Source organism: Podarcis filfolensis (genome assembly GCF_964270895.1).
Source record: "Podarcis filfolensis genome assembly, chromosome: 7".
NCBI lineage: Eukaryota > Metazoa > Chordata > Lepidosauria > Squamata > Lacertidae > Podarcis > Podarcis filfolensis.
Window position 1 is genome coordinate 89786859 of NC_139603.1, and position 23028 is coordinate 89809886.

General features: G+C 50.1%; 1 protein-coding gene across 1 annotated transcript in view; it reads right to left on the minus strand.

The window, feature by feature from the left end:
• TONSL (tonsoku like, DNA repair protein) overlaps window positions 1–23028 on the minus strand; it is a 47860-nt gene that overhangs the window by 783 nt on the left and 24049 nt on the right. Inside the window, exons 18-25 of the mRNA XM_083621842.1 lie at window positions 20578–20654; window positions 18706–18856; window positions 15459–15537; window positions 13484–13785; window positions 11097–11268; window positions 2259–2437; window positions 1435–1508; window positions 828–961 (exon numbers count right to left, since the gene is read on the minus strand). Of these exons, the coding sequence (XP_083477968.1) occupies window positions 828–961; window positions 1435–1508; window positions 2259–2437; window positions 11097–11268; window positions 13484–13785; window positions 15459–15537; window positions 18706–18856; window positions 20578–20654 (1168 nt within the window). The remainder of the gene's footprint in view (window positions 1–827; window positions 962–1434; window positions 1509–2258; window positions 2438–11096; window positions 11269–13483; window positions 13786–15458; window positions 15538–18705; window positions 18857–20577; window positions 20655–23028) is intronic.

The window sequence follows — 23028 nt, forward strand, 5'->3', positions numbered from 1 at the left end:
ACATTGGCTCCCAGTACATTTCCAAGCACAATTCAAAGTGTTGGTGCTGACCTTGAAAGCCCTAAATGGCCTCGGCCCAGTATACCTGAAGGAGCGTCTCCACCCCCATCGTTCTGCCCGGACACTGAGGTCCAGCACCGAGGGCCTTCTGGCGGTTCCCTCACTGGGAGAAGCCAAGTTACAAGGAACCAGGCAGAGGGCCTTCTCGGTGGTGGCACCCGCCCTGTGGAACGCCCCCCACCTGAAGGAGCGTCTCCATCCCCATCGTTCTGCCCAGACACTGAAGTCCAGCTCCGAGGGCCTTCTGATGGTTACAGGGGACCAGGGAGAAGGCCTTTTTGGTAGTGGTGCCTGCCCTGTGGAACGCCCTCCCATCAGATGCCAAGGAAGTAAACAACTACCTGACTTTTAGAAGACATCTGATCTGAAGGCAGCCCTGTTCAGGGAAGTTTTAATGTTTGATGTTTTATCATGTTTTTAATATTCTGCTGAGAGCTGCCCAAAGTGGCTGGGGAAGCCCAGCCAGATGGCAGGGTATGAAAAATATATAATAAAATAATAATAATAATAATAATAATAATAATAATAATAATAATAATTACTATTATTGTTATTACTACTACTACTACTTTGAAAACCGGGCTCTCGGACTACAACAGTCCATCTTTTGTTTTTGGTTTATTGGACTGACGTCAAGAGGGGTGCATGAGCAAAACAACAGACCGAGGCTAATCCAGCTGGGCCACCCAGAATCCACTGCCCTTCAGCAGTTCTGGAGGGGAGGGGCAGTCATGGGGCGGCCTGTAAAAAATGGCTCCAGCACTCACCAGCCAAGCTTAGGAACTGGAGGCCCCGATTCCTTTCCTCGAGGGCAAGTAGCAGCGTCCGAAGACCAAGAATGCCGATTTCAGGATTTGCTGACAAATCCAGCGAGACTAAAGGCAGGCAGGTAGGGAGGTGGCTGGAGAAAGAGAACCAATGTCAGGAATGGATGGATCTGGTTGCATTCTGCTCATCTGCGCTGAATAAGTACAGAATTGCGGAGTTGGAAGGGACTCCCAAAGGTCATCAAGTCCTACCCCCTGCGAGGCAGGAACCAGTTATCTATGAGAAAAAGTGGGAGACTAGGAAGCCAAACTCTGGAACCTCCAGGGGCCACAGAATCACAGCTAAGGAATCTCTTGATGGCCATTTAAAAACCACCACTTTCCAAAATGTCAAAACAGCTCCTCCTGTCAGAAACGAGAGCTTCCTCAATCAAACCACACCTGGGAAATGTTTTGCTCAGAGTACCAAAAATGGAGGTGAGGAGCCCTTTGCCGCTGTCAAGAATGCCCAGAGATATGGCCAAGGTTGACCCTCCCCGCTGTGGAAGACACCCACCCTCTGCCAAAGGATTCAAAAAAGCACAGGACCCACATTCCCTCCACCCACCTAGCCAACTCCGCAACAGCGTCATCGTTGAGGTGATTCCCAGAGAGAGCCAGGTGGTTGAGAGCACAGCCTTCCTGCACAGAGAAGAATGAAGATTCAGAATGCAGAAAATTAAGGCCTGCGAGTGTCTGGATCTTCTCCAAGACCTAGTCGGGTGGGGAAACTCAAAACGTGTCCCATCATTTCCTCACACAGTGGAGAAGCCGGGCCAGGGGTCAGCAAACTTTTTCAGCAGGGTGTTAGTCCACTGTCCCTCAGACATTATCAGGGGCCGGACTATATTGGACGGGGGGGGGGGGGATGAACGAATTCCTATGCCCCAAAGATAACCCAGAGATGCATTTTAAATAAAAGCACACAGTCTACTCATGTAAAAGCATGCTGATTCCCGGACCATCCGTGGGCCGGATTGAGAAAGCGAATGGGCCGGATCTGGCCCCCGGGCCTTAGTTTGCCTGCTGATGGTCTAAACCAGGGCTCAGCAAACTTTTTCAGCCGTGGTCCGGTCCACTGTCCCTCAGACCATGTGGTGGGCCGGACTATATTTTGAAGAAGAAAATGAACGAATTCCTATGCCCCACAAATAACCCAGAGATGCATTTTAAATAAAAGGACACATTCTACTCATGTAAAAACACGCTGATTCCCGGACTGTCCGTGGGCCAGATTTAGAAGGCGATTGGGCTGGATCCAGCCCCCCGGGCCATGAGCCAGGCCTTCCTCCTCCCCTGTCTTTCACCAGAGCACAACGGGTCATCTGGCTGGGCTGAAGGCCTGAGGTCCCCCAGGACGCTCGCCTCCCTGCTGGCACCCGATCAACGTACCTGCGCCAGGTACCTGGCCACGGTGTCCTGCAGAGGCTGCTGGTCTCCTGGCCTGGCGCCCACGGAGTTGATGTCCAGGTGGGTGAGATTCTCGGAGGGCAGGCTCTTCAGGAGCAGCTCCAGGGCAGAGGAGCCCAGGGCGTTGTGGGAGACGGTCAGCCGCCTGAGGTGCACGGCTCCTGAGGGGAGAGAGCGCAGGAGGAGTTGGCAGAAGTTGGAGAAAGCAATACAGGTGGAAGGGACCTGCGCGGCCATCTGGTCCGACGCCCCGTGATGCAGGGACTACAAGGAAGAGAAGTGGGAGGGAGCAGGAACCTCCAAGGGCCGCAGGAAGAAAAGCGTCCGCATTAACACAGCGGCTTCATTTCGACAGGAAAACACCACACGTTGTCACGTTCCGTCCCCAGAAGAGAGACACTCAGGAATGCCCTCACACAAATCAGCTGAGCACAGTTTGCTTATGTATAGAAGCATTTCCATCCTAGCATTTCACAGAATATTCCGACTGCTGTACAATGTCATCGTATTTTTCGTGCCTTAAGACGCACCTAGTTTTTAGAGGGGGAAAGCAAGAAAAATATATATTCTGCGCAGAGCATGTAAGCGGCTCTCACTTCTCTTTCTTTAAAGCAAGCAAAGCGAGAGCCGCTTACACGGCTTCTGTTCCGCTTTGCACAGCTCACTTTGCTTGCCCATCCTTCCTCCCGCCTCGCTGTAAAGTGCGGCGATGCCAGAGCAAGAGGAGGAGGAGGAGACACTGGGACAGGTGGTTTGCTTGCTTTACAGCGAGGCGGGAGGAGGGATGGGCAAGCAAAGAGAGAGCTGCACAAACGGGGAAAGAAACCATGTAAGCAGCTCTCGCTTTGTTTCCTTTCTTCTGTCCCTCCTCCTGTTTTGCTGGGAAACCAGCAGAGGAAGAGTGATAGCTGCGCAGCGACTCTTGTTCTGCTGGCTTCCCAGCAAAGTGGGATGAGGGACGGAAGGGAGCCCTTACACGGAGCCCCACTCGCTTTTCCGGGAGGTGGGAGAAGGGATGGAGGGCAGCCCGTCAGCCCCTTCTCCCACCTCACGGTAAAGCCAGCAAGAGCCGCACAAACGCTCTCTTTAAAGAGAGAGCCTGCTGCCTGCGTTCGCTCCATAAGATGCACGCACGTTTCCCCTTACTTTTTAGGAGGAAAACAGTGCATATTATGGAGCGAAGAATACGGTAAAACATAAAGCGCTTAAAAAATAAAAATACAGATAACCGGTAAGGTGACTGGATCATCAAAAATAAATTAAGGGCTGCAAAGGCCTTCAAGCACAAAAAGGCTCTGAGCCACATCTTGTGGGACCCCCATGTGTGTGTGTGCATCTGTCAGAGACTGCCTCTAGGTCCCGGCTCACAAAGGACCAACGCTAGCCGGTAGAACGGTATAAAGTCTTTATTGAAGTATAGTTTCCATTTCCAAATCTTAGCGTGCGTCTCTACGTCTATTCCCTAGATCGGCGAAGTCCCATCTGAATCTCCGCCTCCTGTACACCAGTTCAAGACCCTAGCCTTGCTCCACCTTTTGCGTCTCTCCTTTCGCCTCTGGGTCCTACCACCCCCCGGGGTTCCTTCCTTCCTGGATGCCTCGGATGCGGACCCTTCGGATTCCTCCCCCTCCCTTCGGCGGGCTTTAGGACCTGGCTCCCTTTCCGGGCTGCTCATTGCGCCTCCCTCTGTTACATTTGAACTTGGCGCGCGCGCGCTGTCTCCGACCCTCCTCTCTACCGTTTCCTCGCTCTCCGACGCAGGCGTGGCTGCTGCCGGAGAGCTGCCTGTCGCTGGTGCCTGGAACTCCTCCCCCCTGCTGCTCTCTGGTGGCGTAGCTGGTCCGGATTTCCAGCTGCTGCTCTCTGAATCCCCTCTGGTCCCTCCTTCCTGAGGTGCCCCTCTTGGCAACCCCCCAGCTCTGCCCACGGGAGCCCCTTTCTGTGAATCCTCCGATTCGCTGGAGAGACTTAGGGACCTTGGTCGGCTCTCGTCGCTAACTTCTCCCTCCGATTCCTCTCCATCCGTCCCTTCTGCTCCTGAACCCCTGACATCCATCCCCCCCTCGAAGCCCCCCCTTCCCCCCTCCCCTCCTTCCGGTGTGGGTTCTGGGTGCTCCGTCGTGGCGGGGGTGAGTGCCGGATACAGTTCTTCCCCCGTGTCGTACATCACATCGGGCAGGTCTGGCTCGTCCTCCGTGCGCTCGTCGACGTCGATCTCCTCTGCTTCCATCTCCCTGCCTTCGTGTTCAAATCCCACGTCCTCCCCCAACACGTCCATGTCCATCTCTCCCCCGTTCCCCTCTGAGGGTGATGCCTGCCAGGGACCCCCCAGCCACTTCCTGCGCCACTGCTCCTCTGGTTGAGTATCCCACCAATAGGAGCGGTCTGAGGCAGAACCCGAGGTTGAACCCTCCGGAGAGCGTATGTGTGGTGCCGTCTCCTCGTCCGAGTCGAACCCCTGGAACGTGCTGCCTGAAAGTGTGGGTGTGAAGAGCCAGTCGTCGAAATACTCGGCTGGCATGGGCCTGTGTGGGAAAATGGCATGGAACTCTTCCTTGAGAAGGGGCTCGTCCAAGGCATAGCCCGGCACCCAACTGTTGGCGCTGGCCGGGGTATCCTCTCTGGCAAGAAGGTATTCTACTCCCTCTTCCCCCCATCTCGAGTCTAAAATCTCTGTGGCTTCGTTGATGCGCTCCCCTCTTGGCGACCCCCCTTCCCTGGGTCCTTCTCTGGGCGGATCTGGTGCTGTGCCTGGCTCCTGAAATCTATGCGGTGCTTTGTAGGGCGTGAGCACCGATCTATGGAACACCGGATGCATTCTGGAACCCTCCGGAAGCGCTAACCGGAAGGCCACTGGATTGACCTGTGCCTGGACTTGGTAAGGCCCTAGCTGCTTATGCCCTAGCTTCTTCTTGGCCAACGATTTGGTCGGCACTGCTTGCGCTGCTAACCAGACCCAATCTCCCACCTGTATGTCTTCCCCTACTCTCCTGTGTCTGTCAGCCTGCAGTTTGTATGCGTGCTTGGCCAGTTCCAACTGCCTCCTAAGCTGTTCGTGGACTTCCTGCAACTCTGACGCTAAGTCTTCCGCTGCCTGCGGCTCCCCCTCCCCCACGCTCTCTAAACCTGGGAAGGTTCTGGGATGCCTCCCGTTGTTGGCGAAGAACGGCGTCACCCCCGTCGACACGTGCTTCGTATTGTTGTAAGCGAACTCTGCGAGGGGCAGGTAGTCCACCCACGTGTTAGGCTGCTGATTGGCGTAGCATCTCAGGTACTGCTGCATGATGGCGTTGACCCTCTCCGCTTGTCCGTTGGTCTGCGGGTGTCTCGCCGACGCTAGATTGATCTTGACGTTCAGGATGCCCATCAACTTTTGCCAGAAGTTCGAGATGAACTGCCGCCCCCGGTCGGATAGAATAGATCGTGGCAGACCGTGGACCTTAAACACGTGGTCTATGAACAGCCTGGCGGTCTGTTCTGCCGTGGCCACCTTCGCACACGGGATGAAGTGTGCCATCTTGGTAAACATGTCCACCACCACAAGCACTGCCGTCTTTCCCCTCGAACTGGGCAGATCCGTGACAAAGTCCAGGGCCACCCGTTCCCACGGCTCAGACGGCGTCTGCAACGGTTCCAGCAATCCCGCCGGCGGTTTGTGCACTGACTTGGCTCTTTGGCAGGTGTCGCATCTCGAGACGTAATCCGCTACTTCCCCCCGCATCTTGGGCCACCAAAAGTCTCTGGTCACTAGTTCTACAGTCTTTTCTCTGCCAAAGTGCCCGGCAGTGGGGGCGTCGTGTAGCTGCTGCAGCACCCTCGCGCGGAGGTCATTCCCCGGCACGTAGAGTGCTCCCTTGCGGATGAGCAACCCGTCTCTGATCTGGAACTCGTCGTCCTTCACCGTGCCCTTGTGCACCTCCTCCATCTTGGCCTGCGCGAAGGGGTCCTCCTGCAACGCTCGACGTACGGCGTCCAGATCCACGGTCGCCGAAGCGCAAGCCCACGCTTCCGGTGCGAAAATGTGCTTGGCTGCCGACGGTGCCTCCTCCTCGAGGTATTGCGGCTTTCTGGACAAGGCATCCGCCATGATGTTGTTGTCACCCGGGATGTACTCTATCCTGAAGTCGAAGTCCGCGAAGAACTCTGCCCATCTAATGTGCCTCTGATTCAGGAACCTCGCCGTGCGCCAGTACTCTAGATTCTTGTGGTCCGTGCGGACCTGCACTGTGTGTCTGGCTCCGATAAGGAAGTGCCGCCACGCCTTGAACGCTGCATGGATGGCTAGCAACTCCCTGTCCCAGATGGTGTAATTCTGCTCCGACTTGCTGAGCTTCCTTGAGTAGAAGGCGCACGGCCTCCAGTCCCCCTGCTGGTCTTGTTGCAACAGTACAGCTCCCACGGCTCTGTCTGAGGCGTCTGTCTCCACCCTCATTGGTCTGCTGGGATTCACATGCAGCAGCTGCTCCTCGGACGCGAAGAGACGCTTGAGTTTCTGAAAGGACTGCTCCGCTTCCTCCGTCCAGAGAAACTTCTTCTTCTTGGAGCTGAGCGTGTCGGTGATGGCCGCCGTTTGCATAGCGAACCCCTTGATGAACTTGCGATAAAAGTTGGCAAAGCCGACAAACCGCTGGACTTCCTTCCGATTGCGCGGGCTTTTCCAGTCCAATACTGAGCGAACCTTGGCGCTGTCCATGGCGAGCCCCTTGTCCGACAGTTTATAGCCCAGGAAATCCACCTCCGTCACGTCGAACTGGCACTTCTCCAGCTTGGCGTACAGCCTTTGCTCCTTTAGTCTCTGCAGAACTTCCCTGACATCCCTCTCGTGCGCCTCTCGCGACTCAGAAAATATCAGGATGTCGTCCAGGAAGCATACGCACTTCTTGTAAAGGAGTCCCGCCAACACGTGATGCATAAAGGCTTGAAAACAGTGAGAGCCATTTTGTAATCCGAAGGGCATAACTCTGTATTCGTAGGTGCCCAGTGGTGTGAACATGGCCGTCTTCCACTCGTCGCCCTCCCGCACACGAATCAGGTTGTACGCGCCTCGCAGATCCAACTTGGTGAAAACGCGTCCTTTCCTTACCGTCGCGAGCAGGTCGTCTATTTTGGGCATGGGGAAGGACGAGGGCTTGGTTTTCGAGTTCAAAATTCGAAAGTCCACTACAAGCCTCTTCTGGGGCGTGTCTCGCTTCTTCACAAAGAATACTGGGCTGCCCCCTACAGCTTTCGACTCCCGGATGAACCCGCGCTTCAAATTGTGGTCTATGAACTCCCTAAGTTCCTGCAGTTCATCCTCAGACATGGAATACAGTTTCCCTGTTGGCAGCGTCGCCCCCGGCAGGAGATCAATCTTGCAGTCATAGGGTCTGTGGGGGGGTAGCTTGTCCGCTTCCTTCTCGCAGAACACCTCCAAAAATTCAGAATACTTGAGAGGTACTGCTTGCAGCGTGCCCAAATGTAACTGTGGGTCATCCTCCTCCCCTTCTGGTCTAGGCAGAATGCAGTGTTCCGCACAGTAGGAGGAGCCAAAAGTCAGTTGGCGTTGGTACCATGCCAATGCTGGGCTGTGCCTGTGTAGCCAACTCATTCCCAGAACTACTGGCGTGTCCGACAATTGGGTGACGTTGAAGCTGATTACTTCTCGGTGATTCCCAATTTGCATCACCATAGGTGGTGTCTGCTGTACCACCTGCCCCCCTAGCAGTTCCCTGCCATCCACTGTGACAACGTTCAGGGGCAGTGTGGCTGGCAGTAGCGCTATGTTGTGTTGTTGAAGGAATTCCAGTGCGATAAAGTCCGCATTACTGCCAGAGTCAATCGTAATCGGCACTTCTAAAGTGAGACCACTGGGCAGCTGGAGCGATGCGGTGAGCTGCACCACTGGTTTGGGCGGGAGGGGATCCGTGGGCTTCAAAATCTCTGGGGACTTCTTTACTGACTCGCCTGGCTGGCCCCCAGTGCTTCTGTTTCCAGCCAGACTCCTTCGTTTCCCTGCTGTGGTTCACTTTGCTGAGTTGCTCCCATTACTGTCATTGAAGCTGCAGTGTGCTTGTGGAGCCTCTGGGGACACTCTTTCGCCATGTGCTTAGGACTTTCACAGATGTAACACTTCCTGTTCCCTCTAGGCTGCTTTGTTTTGACTGCTCCCGGTGTTAAGGCTCTGGTGGCTGATTGAGCTCTAGCACCGCCGATCTCCATTGGCTCCTCCCCCCCTGCTTGCGGAGGCGTTGATTGCGCACGCGCGACATCTCTGGGCAAGAGGGAGGGCGCTCTGGCTGGTGTGCGTCCCCAACGCCCTTCTTCTCTGTCCCATGGGCGGTCCTCCAGCCTCACCCCCACTGCGAGCGATCTGTCCACCACTTCCTGGGTGCTTTTGGGTCTCTCCCCCCGCGCTATCTCATCCTTGATTTGGGGGTTCAATCCTTCCCAATAAAGATCTCTAACGGGGGGGGAATCCTTGTCCCACCCCAAGGCATTGACCAATGCAAAAAAGCGGGAGTGATACTGCCTCACGCTGGCTTTCCCTTGTCTCAGCCCAAATATGTCCTTACGGGCAATGTCAATGTCTATTTTCGATAGAAAGCAAGAATCCATCGCTTTAATGAATGCAGCTGAACTCTGGAGCGCTGGGTCCATATCTCTCCACAGATTGCGCAGACATGCTTTCGCGTCTCCATGCAAATGAGACAAGATAAACCCCACTTTTTCCTGCTCATCTCTAAACTCTTTTTCCAGCAGTTTCAGCGCAAACTGCACGTCTGCTCGGAAATTGGGGTACTGCTGTAAATTCCCATCGAAGTGAGATACAATGCTGCCTCCTCTCCTCCCCAACCCGATCCCCTCGGATCTGGACCCCGTTTGTGCCTGCTTAGTAAGCACGTCCAACCTGGCTTGGAGATCTCGGCATGCAGCAGCCGCTTCATCCTCTCTTTTCCTGGAGGCGAGTATCTCTGCGCTGAGCTGCGTTACCGCTTCTTGCAGGGAAGCAATTTGCTCTTCAGTAGACATGTCGCTTGACTCTTGTGAGCTCCCAAGGCACCAGTCCTCTTTCCTCCCTGCTTCGCTCCCCACACGCCGCTTGAGTCAAAGAGAACTGATGAAAACTTTGAGAGATGGGACTTACTGTCAGAGACTGCCTCTAGGTCCCGGCTCACAAAGGACCAACGCTAGCCGGTAGAACGGTATAAAGTCTTTATTGAAGTATAGTTTCCATTTCCAAATCTTAGCGTGCGTCTCTACGTCTATTCCCTAGATCGGCGAAGTCCCATCTGAATCTCCGCCTCCTGTACACCAGTTCAAGACCCTAGCCTTGCTCCACCTTTTGCGTCTCTCCTTTCGCCTCTGGGTCCTACCACCCCCCGGGGTTCCTTCCTTCCTGGATGCCTCGGATGCGGACCCTTCGGATTCCTCCCCCTCCCTTCGGCGGGCTTTAGGACCTGGCTCCCTTTCCGGGCTGCTCATTGCGCCTCCCTCTGTTACATTTGAACTTGGCGCGCGCGCGCTGTCTCCGACCCTCCTCTCTACCGTTTCCTCGCTCTCCGACGCAGGCGTGGCTGCTGCCGGAGAGCTGCCTGTCGCTGGTGCCTGGAACTCCTCCCCCCTGCTGCTCTCTGGTGGCGTAGCTGGTCCGGATTTCCAGCTGCTGCTCTCTGAATCCCCTCTGGTCCCTCCTTCCTGAGGTGCCCCTCTTGGCAACCCCCCAGCTCTGCCCACGGGAGCCCCTTTCTGTGAATCCTCCGATTCGCTGGAGAGACTTAGGGACCTTGGTCGGCTCTCGTCGCTAACTTCTCCCTCCGATTCCTCTCCATCCGTCCCTTCTGCTCCTGAACCCCTGACAGCATCATATTGTTTGGGTAAGTGTAATGTTCAGTTCCCAGCAAATCTGTCTACCCCTCCATCTCCAATATTTATTTATTATTTATTTTTGCATTTACAGCCTACTTTTTTCTCCAAGGTGCTCAAAGAAGCATACGTGATTCCCTGCCCCCACCTCCATTTCACCCTCACAACGACCCTGTGAGGTAGGTCAGGGCTAAGAGATCATGAATGCCTCAGGGTCAGCCGGTGGGCATTTGCATCCTGCTCTCCCAAAAGTTAACAGTCCCTAGCAGAGAGGAATGGTCAAATTAAGCTGTTGGATTATGCTGAATTTGCAAAACTGACTGGAAGACTCAGGAACCAAGGAGACCTGAACTTCAATGAAGAATGGGAAAATTTTATAATTTATCTAGGAGATAAACAGATGAAAGCACTAGCGGGATTTTTATAACAAATATTATGGACAAGACGGAAAGATATAAAATGTGGATTGCTGGAAAATATGCAGTTAAAAAGGTGTACAGTGGGAAGTCCAGAGATTTGTAGAAATCCTCATAGAACTCTAGCCCAATGGTTGCCATTAATTTGATTCTGAATTGATTCTAGAATGAACTGATTTTAGAATGCGGTGTTTACTTTTACTGTTGTTAGCCACACTGAGCCCGACTTTGGCTGGGGAGGGAGGGATATGAATAAAATTATTTTTTATTATTATTATTATTATTATTATTATTATTATTATTATTATTATTATTTAATTTGGATTGTTATGAATTAATATTTGTAAAACCAAATAAAAATTATTTTCAAAAGAGTCCAACACTCCTAAGGGCTACATCCTACAGGCTAACAGAATTAACTGTGCAAAGCCAAGGCAGATCAGACTTGCTTAACCCATCCTGATCTCCCTCGCGGTCCCTTCAAACCTGACAGTTCTACGAAATCTAGCTCTACTGGACCTGATCCCTGCTGATAGCCAACTCTCTTTCCTGCTCCTCTTACCTTTCAGGGCATTGGCCAGCAGGAGGCGGTAGTGCTGCAGGAAGGCGGTGGTGAAGCCGCAGGCTTGCAGTCGGAGGGTGCTCAGGACCGGGCAGGCCTGGACCAGGGAGGCAAGGGGCTGGGTGCTGCCGTCCCCCAAGGGGTTCAGGCTGAGGTCCAGCTCCTCCAGGTTCTGAAACGACAGGGGGTGTGGGTTTGAGTGGGACGGTGGCAGAGGGAGGGCTAATTAATAATAATAATAATAATAATAATAATAATAATAATAATAATAATACAGTTGTCCCTTGGATCTCAAACGCTCCCGAACAATTGAAACCAGGAAGTGAGTGTTCCCGAACTTTTTCCGGAAGCCGAACGTCCAGCGCAGCTTCCAACGGCCTGCAGGATGCTCCAAGCGGAACTGCACCTTGGTTTTCAAACTGCTCCTGGAGTCAAACGGACTCCCGGAATGCATTCTATTCGAGAACCAAGGTATAACTGTACTTTTATTATTCCTGTGCCCCACATCTGCCTGCGTTGCCCCAGCCACTCTGGGCTGCTTCCAGCAAAACAGAAAAACACACTGAGACATCGCACATTAACAACTTCCCAACACAGGGCTGCCTTCAGATGTCTTCTAAAAGCCATATACCATATTTTTTGCTCTATTGGACGCACCGGACCATAGGAGGGGAAGAACGGGGGGGGGGGGTTCCTTGTTCTCCCCCTCCAAGGCAAGGTGCGTTCTGTGCATTCAAGGTGCGTTCACCCGAAGCCTCCGGAGCCTACCGGGAGTTCCCGCTGGGCTCTGGAGGCTTTGGGTTCCTTTCAACCTGCTCTTTGGGGCTGGCGGGGGGGGGGGAGCGCTGCTTTCCCTCACCACCAGCCCCAAAAACCAGGTCGGGGAACAGCGGGAAGGCGGCGCTCTGCCTCCCCGTTGTCCCCCGAGCTTGTGGGGCTGGTGGTGGGGAAAGCAGCGCTTCTCCCCACCGCCAGCCTCCAAACCAGGTCGGGTTTGGAGGCTGCTATCCGCAAGCCTTGGGAGCCTGGCAGGCACTCCCGCCGAGCTCCGAAGGCTTGCGGATAGCTTCCTGAAGCCTGGAGAGCGAGAGGGGTCGGTGCGCACCGACCCCTCTCACTCTCCAGGCTTCAGCGAAAGCCTGCATTCGCTCCGTAGGACGCACACACATTTCCCCTTCATTTTTGGAGGGGGAAAAGTGCGTCCTATAGGGCGAAAAATATGGTAGTCGTTTATCTTACCAGGCTTCTAATCCTCATGGTGCAAGAGTGGCATTTGCACATGGAGACAGCTCCTCTGCTCATCGAGTGAAGATTGAGCGAAGAACCTTTGCCCACCCTCTTCCCATCATCGTTTGGGCTCCTCCCTGCCCGCAGACTGTCTCACCAGAGTGGTGCATGCTCTGGTTATCTCCCGCTTGGACTACTGCAATGCGCTCCACGTGGGGCTACCTTTGAAGGTGACCCGGAAACTGCAACTAATCCAGAATGCGGCAGCCAGACAGGTGACTGGGGGCGGCCGCCGAGACCACATAACACCGGTCTTGAAAGACCTACACTGGCTCCCAGTACGTTTCCGAGCACAATTCAAAGGGTTGGTGCTGACCTTTAAAGCCCTAAACGGCCTCGGCCCAGTAGACCTGAAGGAGCGTCTCCACCCCCATCGTTCTGCCCGGACACTGAGGTCCAGCTCCGAGGGCCTTCTGACGGTTCCCTCATTGCGAGAAGCAAAGCTGCAGGGAACCAGGCAGAGGGCCTTCTTAGTAGTGGCACCCGCCCTGTGGAACGCCCTCCCAGCAGATGTCAAAGAAATAAACAACTATCTGATTTTTCAAAGACATCTAAAGGCAGCCCCGTTTAGGGAAGCTTTTAATATTTAATGCTGTACTGTTTTTAACACTTGATTGGGAGCCGCCCAGAGTGGCTGGGGAAACTCAGCCAGATAGGCGGGGCATAAATAATAAATTATTATTATTATCACAGTGGTACCTCAGGTTACATACGCTTCAGGTTACATATGCTTCAGGTTACAGACCCCGCTAACCCAGAAATAGTACCTCGGGTTAAGAACTTTGCTTCAGGATAAGAACAGAAATCGGGCTCCGGCGGCAGTGGGAGGCCCCATTAGCTAAAGTGGTGCTTCAGGTTAAGAACAGTTTCAGGTTAAGAACAGACCTCTGGAACGAATTAAGTATTTAACCCGAGGTACTACTGTATCAATCAATCAATTTCCTTTATTCGACCGATAGTCAGAAATAAAACATTACACAATAATTGTAAACTATAACAGGTACTACTGTAGTATTATTATTATTATTATTATTATTATTATTATTATTATTATGGCACTCTCCCGCTTCCCTCCAGAGCAGCTCCTCTGCCGCCCCTACCTGGAAGGTGACGGAGCCGGGAAGTCCTCCGGTCAGCTTGCGCAGCCCCTGGGGCCCCAGCCGGTTGGCCGAGAGGTCCAGCACCTCCAGGCCAGGGATGGTGGCAATGGTGGCCAGCAGCTCTTCCGCTGAGTCGTCGCCCAGGCCTGCCCCAGGGAGGCACAGGCGGCGGATGGAGGTCTGCAACTTGAGGGCACGGAGGAGAGGCGTCAGGTGGAGGCGACGCAGGGCCATGCCCGGGACGTGGAAGGATGGACCCGATTCCTGGCACTCCAGCAGCTGCAGGAGCAACCGGTGCTCCCCTGCCAACCGGAGGGAGAGAGAGAGACAAACACAGGGCACCAGGCTTCAGTCAAGGCAAAAGACTCACAAACCAAGCCTTCAGTGTCACTGGGCCAGTCCTGCGGAACTCACCGCCACTAGAGATCTAGCAGGCCTGCTGAAATCATTTCTATTCTTGGAATGGCATTTGAAAGATGAGGAAGTGAAATCAGTAATGATACATTGGGCAAAAGACTTTGGATAGAATATACAGCTTGAAGAATGGGAAAGGTTGTGGAATGAAAGGATAAAATTTACAGCCTGTAATACTTTGAAAGAAAATATGATGAAAATGATGTCAAGATGGTATATTACACCAGTGAAATTAGCTAAGATGTATCAGACAAATAATAAATGTTGGAAATGTAAAGAAAAAGAAGGAACATTTTATCATATGTGGTGGGAATATAAAAAAGTATAGAACATCTGGGAAATGATATATAATGAGATGAAAAAGGTGTTGAAATATACATTTTTTAAAAAACCAGAAGTATTTTTACTTGGTATTATAGGTCAGGACATTAACAGGCAAGATATTAAATTGTTTTTATATGCAACAACTACAGCAAGAGTATTGTTAGCCCAGAAATGGAAACAAGAAGAAATTCTGACAAAAGAAGAATGGCAGACGAAAATAATGGACTATGCAGAATTGGACAAAATGACAGGAAGGATTTGAAACCTGCGGGACCAGAGATTTACAGAAGATTGGAAGAAGTATATGAACTATTTGAAAAGAAATTGTAACCAACAAATTATGCTAGTAGGACTACAAGAAGTTTTGTAAGGAGAAATATACGAAACGTTACAAAGCAGACAAAGAATAGAGATACTAGTTATGAGATTTAAATGTAATAGGGAAAGTAAGAAATGCATACTAAGAGATAAGATTGGAAAATTTTCAGACAGGATTGATGTCAAAAAAATTGAATAAGATGTAAAAGTATGTTTAATTAATGTTGAAAATGGTATGTTAAAAAAACCTTATATATATAGAGAGAGAGAGAGAGGGAGAGAGAGAGAGAGAGAGAGAGAGAGAAAGAAATCATTTCTATTCTGCCAGGCCTGTGAAGGCAATTCAGAATGCAGCCTTTCACAATGGTTAACCGACATCTGATTTCTTTACGGTTTTAATGTATGGTTTTATGCTTCTATTGCTGTAAGTGGCTTTGGTAGGGTCTTTTTAAAAAATGATATAGCAGTACGCAGATATTTTTACAGATAAACCGAGATGCAGAATAGCTCAGTGGGTAAAGGGTGAGACTCTTAACCTCCCTGCATCGTGGGTTCGAGCCCCATGCTGCGCCAAAGATTCCTGCCTTGCAGGGGGGTTGGACTAGATGACCCTTGGGGTCCCTTCCTAACGCTACAATTTTGTGGAAAAGCCAGCATAGCCGTCACAGCAAATGGCTTGCGGAAAAGGGGAAGGTTCCTCTTTGAAATCCCGCTGGGAAGCAGCCCCTTCTCTGAGCCCAACAGGACGGAAGGCGCTGCATCTGAACTGGGGGCTGAGCAGCATCCGCAAGATGCCCGCAGCCTCCTGGGACAAGCCCCCCCCCCGCCCCGGGAACCCATCTGCCAAGAGAGGCAAGCTCTGAAGGACGCAGGGGGGCTCAGCGAGACCAGGCCCCTCCGCAGGGGAACTTGGGCTTACCCACAGCCAGGCTCTGGCAGGCCTTGCGGTATCTCTCCACAAGAGGCGGCAGGTCCCAGGACTGCACTTCGGCCAAGACCTGCCGGGGGGAGAGAGAGAGAGGTCAGCAGGGGGGTCAGCGGGGGCCCAAGGAAGGTGGAACTCCAATGGGAACACCTTTCCTTTTATTTTTATATATATATAAAGCTAAATTTAGGTAAAGGTAAAGGGACCCCTGACCATTAGGTCCAGTCGTGGTCGACTCTGGGGTTGCAGCGCTCATCTCGCTTTACTGGCCGAGGGAGCCGGCGTACATCTTCCGGGTCATGTGGCCAGCATGACTAAGCCGCTTCTGGCGAACCAGAGCAGCGCACGGAAACGGCGTTTGCCTTCCCGCCGGAGCGGTACCTATTTATCTACTTGCACTTTGATGTGCTTTTGAACTGCTAGGTTAGCAGGAGCAGGGACCGAGCAATGGGAGCTCACCCCGTCGCGGGGATTCGAACCGCCCACCTTCTGATCGGCAAGTCCTAGGCTCTGTGGTTTAACCCACAGCGCCACCCGCATCCCCCGTGTATGTATGTGTGTGTGTGTCTGTGTGTGTGTGTGTGTATATATATATATATATATATATATATATATTTATATTTTACAATTTAAAGTGCTCATTTATCCTTAAGGTATCAATGACTTCCCTTCTTCTCTTTCCACAGTTCATTTTGCATATCATAAATCCCTGCATATTTTTACAAAAACTATACCGTTCGGTATTCCAATATTACATCCATCAAAACTTATTTACACTGCTGAATGTATCTCAGCGCTGCCAACGTTTTCAGCTGTACACAATTATTTCCCATATATTCAATAAACATTTTCCAAACATTCCATTGCTGTGCCCGTAACCTCGGTTTAAGGTGCCATTTAGCTCCTAGTTTTCATATCACAGTTTCTCAGGGGAGATATTAACCTGCTTCCTTGCCATCAGAACCTACAAACGCCTCAAAACAGCCCTTAACAGGAGCAACGAGGGAAAACCTAATCAAGATGTTTTATTTTATTTTATTGAGTTTCACTTAAATCACCAAAAAAACCAGAAGAAAAAACAAAACAGCAGTTTCAGGAAAAAGAAAAAAAAGAAAAAAATATCCATACATAACACAAAAATAACATCAATTTCCGTTACAGTTCTTTGTCTTATTCCTTGAACCTTTATATCTTTAGATATTTAGATCTTTCCTCTACACACCTATTGACCTCCTTCCCTCCCGATTTCGGGCTTCTTGATAAAAAAAAAATTCTTTTTTCTGCAGCTAATAATTATTGATGGTTTGCGCATCGTAAGGTTTATATCAGACCTGCTGTAGTTTTTAAATTTCTATAGTTTCCTTCAATATATAGCATAAATTTATTCCAATCGCTAATAAACTTTGTATTTTTTTGGTTTCTAATTTTTTGTGTCATTTTTGCTAGTTCAACATATTCAAATAATTTTGTTTGCCAATCTCTGACCGTTGGGGTATTTGAACTTTTCCAATTTTGTGCAATTAATATTCTGGCCGCTGCTGTCGAATATTGGAATAGTGTCTTATCTTCTTTTTTAATTTCGTCCCCAATTATTCCTAATAAAAAGGCCTCTGGTCTTTTAGGGAAAGTGTATTTAAATATTCTTTTTAACTCGTTATAAATCAAATCCCAGAATTTCTTCATTTCTTCGCAAGTCCACCACATATGGTAGAAATTGCCTTCTTTGATTTTACACTTCCAGCAGGCCTTATTTCCTGTTTTGTACATTTTTCCAAATTTTGCTGGTGTGATGTACCACCTATACATCATCTTTTCCAAATTTTCTCTGAGTGTGATGCATGGAATGAAATAATCAAAATAGCTAAAATGTATAAGACAAAAATAAATCTGTGCTGGAGGTGTGGTAAAACAGAGGGAACACTTATACCTGTTTGGTGGACCTGTGAAAAAAATAAAAAGCTTCTGGAACACAGTATATGATGAGCTTAAAAAAAGTTTAACTTTATGAGAAATAGAGAAGCTTTTCTACTAGGGATAACAGACACAGGTATAGCAAAAGAAGATCAGAAAATATTTTTCTATGCCACAGGAGCAGCAAGGATCCTAATTGCTAAAAACTGGAAAAAAGAAACTACGGAATTTATGTTATGTTGTAAATAAAATTCCAATAAAATTTTAAAAAAATAAACAAAAACAAAACAGCCCTTAACAGGAGGACAGAAAGCTGCCTCCTGCAAAGTCAGACCACTGGGCCATGCACTTCAGTGCTGCCTACACTGACAAGCAGCTGCTCTCCAGGATTTCATTTTGGACTCACAGCTGTCCATGGAGGCGCAGGTCAAGTCTGTGTCCAGGGCAGCTGTCCACCAGCATCACCTGGTACGCAGGATGAGACCTTCCCTGCCCGCAGACTGTCTCACCAGAGTGGTGCATGGTTATCTCCCTCTTGGACTACTGCAATGCGCTCTACGTGGGGCTACCTTTGAAGGTGACTCGGAAACTACAACTAATCCAGAATGCGGCAGCTAGACCGGTGACTGGGAGCGGCCGCCAAGACCATATAACACCAGTCAGAAAGACCTACGTTGGCTCCCAGTATGTTTCCGAGCACAATTCAAAGTGTTGGTGCTGACCTTTAAAGCCCTAAACGGCCTCGGTCCAGCACACCTGAAGGAGCGTCTCCACCCCCATCGTTCTGCTTGGACACTGAGGTCCAGCTCCGAGGGCCTTCTGGCGGTTCCCTCACTGTGAGAAGTGAGGTTACAGGGAACCAGGCAGAGGGCCTTCTCGGTGGTGGCGCCCGCCTTGTGGAACGCCCTCCCATCAGACGTCAAGAAAATACACTACTACCTGACATTTAGAAGACATCTGAAGGCAGCCCTGTTCAGGGAAATTTTTAATGTGTGAAATTTAAATGTATTTTTAATTTTTGTTGGAAGCCGCCCAGAGTGGCTGGGGAAACCTAGCCAGATGGGCAGGGTACAAAAAAAATATTATTATTGTTGTTGTTGTTGTTGTTGTTGTTATTATTATTATTATTATTATTATTACTATTATTATTATTTCTGGTAGAAGTCTCCCCTCGTCCTCCGTGAATGATTAAACTGAGGACATTGTGCCTGCAAAACGGGTGGTCTGCTCCCCCGTCACCCCCAGACAGACTCCCCTGCCCACAGCTGAGGAATGGGGCTATGGGGAGAAGCACTGCCCATTTCTCCCTCAGCTGGCAGCGACCGCTCACCTCTTCGTTGCTCTGCAAAACATCCACGATGCAGTCCTGGGGGGCCAGGAGGGCCCCCTCCTTCTTCAGGGTCAGGCGTGGCAGGAGCCCGCAGGTCTGGTAGTAGCGCTGGGAGGCCTGATCCGCCAGCCAGGACACAGGGCGACTCTCGCTGCAAGGAAGGAGGAGAGGGGCTGCAGTAGGAAGACACCCCCCTTCCCTATATTCCGGGGGGCATGCAGTGGGGGGCTCTGAAATGCCCCACCTCCGGCAAGGATTCAGTCTCCGGCCACGCAGCTCTCATCCAAACAGTGCAGAGGGAAATATTATTTGGGGGTGGTTTGAGGACAGCAGAAATATCCCACCCCCTGCCTCCCCAATTACAGATGTTTCCAGGGCCGGATTTAGGTTTGATGAGGCCCTCAGCTCTTGAAGGTAATGGGGTCCTTTACATGTCCAGCTGTCCTGTGTCAACAACAAATTGTCACTATTTTTTGTCTTGAATATATGCTATATTTATGGACCTAATGGGTATCTAAAGCCATTTGCACATCACAAAACATGTATTTTATTAAAGCAGTTGTTGAACTGAAATACAGTCATACCTCGGGTTACAGCTGCTTCAGGTTGTGTTTTTTTGGGTTGCGGACAGCCGAAATCTGGAAGTACCGGAATGGATTACTTACGGGTTTTGGCGGTTGTGCATGCACAGAAGTGCTAAATAGCGCTTTCCGCGTGCGCAGAAGCGCTGATCGCAACCCGCATGTGTGCAGATGCGGGTTGCGAATGCTGCGAGTTGCGAATGTGCATCCCGCACGGATCACGTTCGCAACCTGAGCGTCCACCATACAATTAAGAAAAAGTATATTAATATTACTGGGACGCGGGTGGCACTGTGGGTTAAACCACAGAGCCTAGGACTTGCCAATCAGAAGGTCGGCGGTTCAAATCCCCACAACGGGGTGAGCTCTCGTTGTTCGGTCCCTGCTCCTGCCAACCTAGCAGTTCGAAAGCACATCAAAGTGCAAGTAGATAAATAGGTACCGTTATGGTGGGAAGGAGCTGGACCATAAAGAAGGCTGATCGCTGAATAATTGATGCTTTTGAATTATGGTGTTGGAGGAGACTCTTGAGAGTCCCATGGACTGCAAGAAGAACAAACCTATCCATTCTTTAGGAAATAGGCCTGAGTGCTCACTGGAAGGACAGATCCTGAAGCTGAGGCTCCAAGACTTTGGCCACCTCATGAGAAGAGAAGACTCCCTGGAAAAGACCCTGATGTTGGGAAAGATGGAGGGCACAAGGAGAAGGGGACGGCAGAGGATGAGATGGCGGGACAGTGTTCTCGAAGCTCCCAGCATGAGTTTGACCAAACTGCGTGAGGCAGTGGAAGACAGGAGGGCCTGGCGTGCTCTGGTCCAGGGGGTCACAAAGAGTCGGACACGACTAAACGACTAAACAACAACAACATGGTGGGAAGGTAAACGGCGTTTCCGTGCGCTGCTCTGGTTCGCCAGAAGCGGCTTAGTCATGCTGGCCACATGACCCGGAAGCTGTACGCCGGCTCCCTCAGCCAATAAAGCGAGATGAGCGCTGCAACCCCAGAGTCGGCCACGACTGAACCTAATGGTCAGGGGTCCCTTTACCTTTTTTATATTAATATTAATTTTTTCATTTAATTTTTTTTGGGGGGGCCCCAAGAGAGTGGGGCCCAAACTATAGCTTGTTTAGCTTATATGTAAATCTGGCACTGGACGCTTCCCAGGGTGCTTATGTGGAGAGTTTTGAAGCTGCCTCTACAAAGACAAGGTCTGGCTTAGACCCAGAGCTCCGATGAGGCAGCTCAGTGAAGGAGGAAAGGGCAAAGGGGCCACGGATCCCTGGCTCTCTCACCTGTGGGGCACGGGGATGAGGAAGACGTTGTCTTGCACCCGAACTCGCACCCGGATCGGGGGTGGGGGAGCAGGGAGCTGCATGAACAGGGGAGGAGAAAGAGGGTGAGAAGGAATGAATTATATTATTACGGACACAGACCAGTTCCGGCTCACTTACGATATCAGGAAAATCATAAAGCACAACAGGAATACATCGAATTGCAATTGGGTATGACAAAGACAATTCAGATATAGCGGCAGTTAAAAATATATATGAAATCTTGATCACTAAAATATAACCTAAAATTGTCATTTAAAACCTTAATCATTTTGGTAGTACGGCTTGTTCCCGAAGTTTTTTTTTTTTTTTTTAAATAATATTTATTAAAATTTTTCAAAAATACAAAAAATATCACTTTACGGGACTCCCCCCTTCCCCCACCCCTACCATATTCCCCTTTCATATTGTTGGCCAAACAAGTTCCCCATTCAAATTGAAACTTAATTTGTTTTACAGTAAAAAAAAGAAAAAAAAAAAAAAAAACCCAGTGTTCTTTCCCCAAGACCCACCCCATGTCATTCCACAATTTCCATTTTTTAATAAAAGAAGCACCCCAGATAATAGAAACAGAAAAGGTAGAGAATAAAAAAAATATAATGAATAATAGACCAATTCAGCAAAAAATAACCAAGTTGGCAAGCCTTTGGAGTTTTAGTTCTCCCCCCCCTGTCCCCGGTTTAGTTTCCCCCTGACCATCAACCCCTGGTGTCTGCCTGGAATTCTTAAGACCATAAATCACAACTTTTCCCCAACTCCTTGCTGGCTTTTTCTTTTTTAAAATTAAAAATAAATTTTTTTGAAAATCAAAATTATTATTATTATCATTATTTTTCAAAACTTTAACTTCAGTCTTTAATAAAACTGTAATAGAACTCCCTCCATTGTTCTTTCCAGGTTGTAGTCTGATTTCCCTTTGTTCCGCTGCTAAAACGTTGTAGTTCGAAAGTTTGGTAAGTCTGCAGGGATGGTTGTTATTCAGGGGCAAAACCTTACGTTCAGTCCCTTCCTTTCTTCAATAGAAAAATCTATTGTCTCCTTTAAAAAAACAAAAAAGAAAACACCCTGAAGACGAGATGTTATTTCCGTTTTGCAGCTTTCCCAGAAGATAACCAGTCCTGTAAAGTTCCATTGGTGTTTTTCCACTTTCCCAATCCTTGTAATGTCCCGAAACTCCTCAAGGGGGATTGTTGTATCTTTGTTTCCTCTAATCCAAAAGTCAATTTGTTATCCATATTCGCCATTTTGTATCCAAATTTTAACAAGTTGTAGCAAATTGTATCAAATTTAACCAGCCAAGTTCTCATAATAAAATCCACTCCGCTTTTCGACTTTGACAGCTATTTTGACAGCTGTCAAGATCTCCGACTCCTTTCACCAGGCTCTCTCTTCAGTCACCCCGGTTCCCAGGGGGGGGGGTTGCGTTTCCCTTCTCCAGTTCCTCCTCCAGCACAGTTCTTGTAGTTCCCCATTGTGAAATTTTGGATTTTTATCAGCAATGCAAGCCTTTTTGGGTCTTGGTTTCCCCGTCCTTGTTTTGGAAAGTTTACAATAGGGAGGGGACTGACTTCCTTTTTGGATCCCCCCCGCTCGTATCCAATTCGAAAAAAAAAATTTTTTTTTCCTCCTTTTGAACCCGATTTCCAAATTTACTCACGGGTTGTTGTTGAAAAGTCCGAATTTTCAATGGAAGAAGTCAGCGCTCTCCGCCGAATGGCATGCGGCTTCGCTCAGCAGGGGAAGCAGAGAACTCAAGGCACCACGCTTCTCCCCGGCACCCGATCCGTAGCCTTTAAAAAGGCTCCTTCACGAGTCGGGAGGGCGCTAACGGTGCAAGCCGAGTCTCCATGTCCACGGCCTCCGTGGCCGTGGTTTCTAAGGGTCCCCGCATCGCCGGTGCGGTAGAACCCAGCCCCTGCCGAGCAGACTCCCTCCGGAGCTCGGAGGGAGTCCGCCATTCGGCGATGGCGCCAACCCGGAAGTCCTCTGTTCCCGAAGTTTTAGGGCAGTCGCACAGAATTTGGCCACCCATGGTATGATCTCTAGATCCTCGTCCTCTACCAGGAGTTTTAGACATTGACATTCAGACCCATTTGGAGATTTTTGTATAACGGGAGTGATAAATACCGAGCGCATATCCCTGGAGAAATGGCAGTGTAACAAGACATGAGAGACAGTTTGTGCCTTCATCAAGCCGCAGAGTAACCAAACGGGTTACTTCCGGGTTTCAGCGCTTTGTGCATGCACAGAAGCGCCAACTCGCGACCTGCGCATGCACAGATGCGGCACTGTGGGTTGCGAACGTGCCTCCCGCACGGATCACGTTCGCAACCCGAGCGTACACTGTAATGGTGTTACGACAGCGGCAGCTTTATTCTCCATTCTCGAAGGAATGGAATTGGCCTTTTCGCA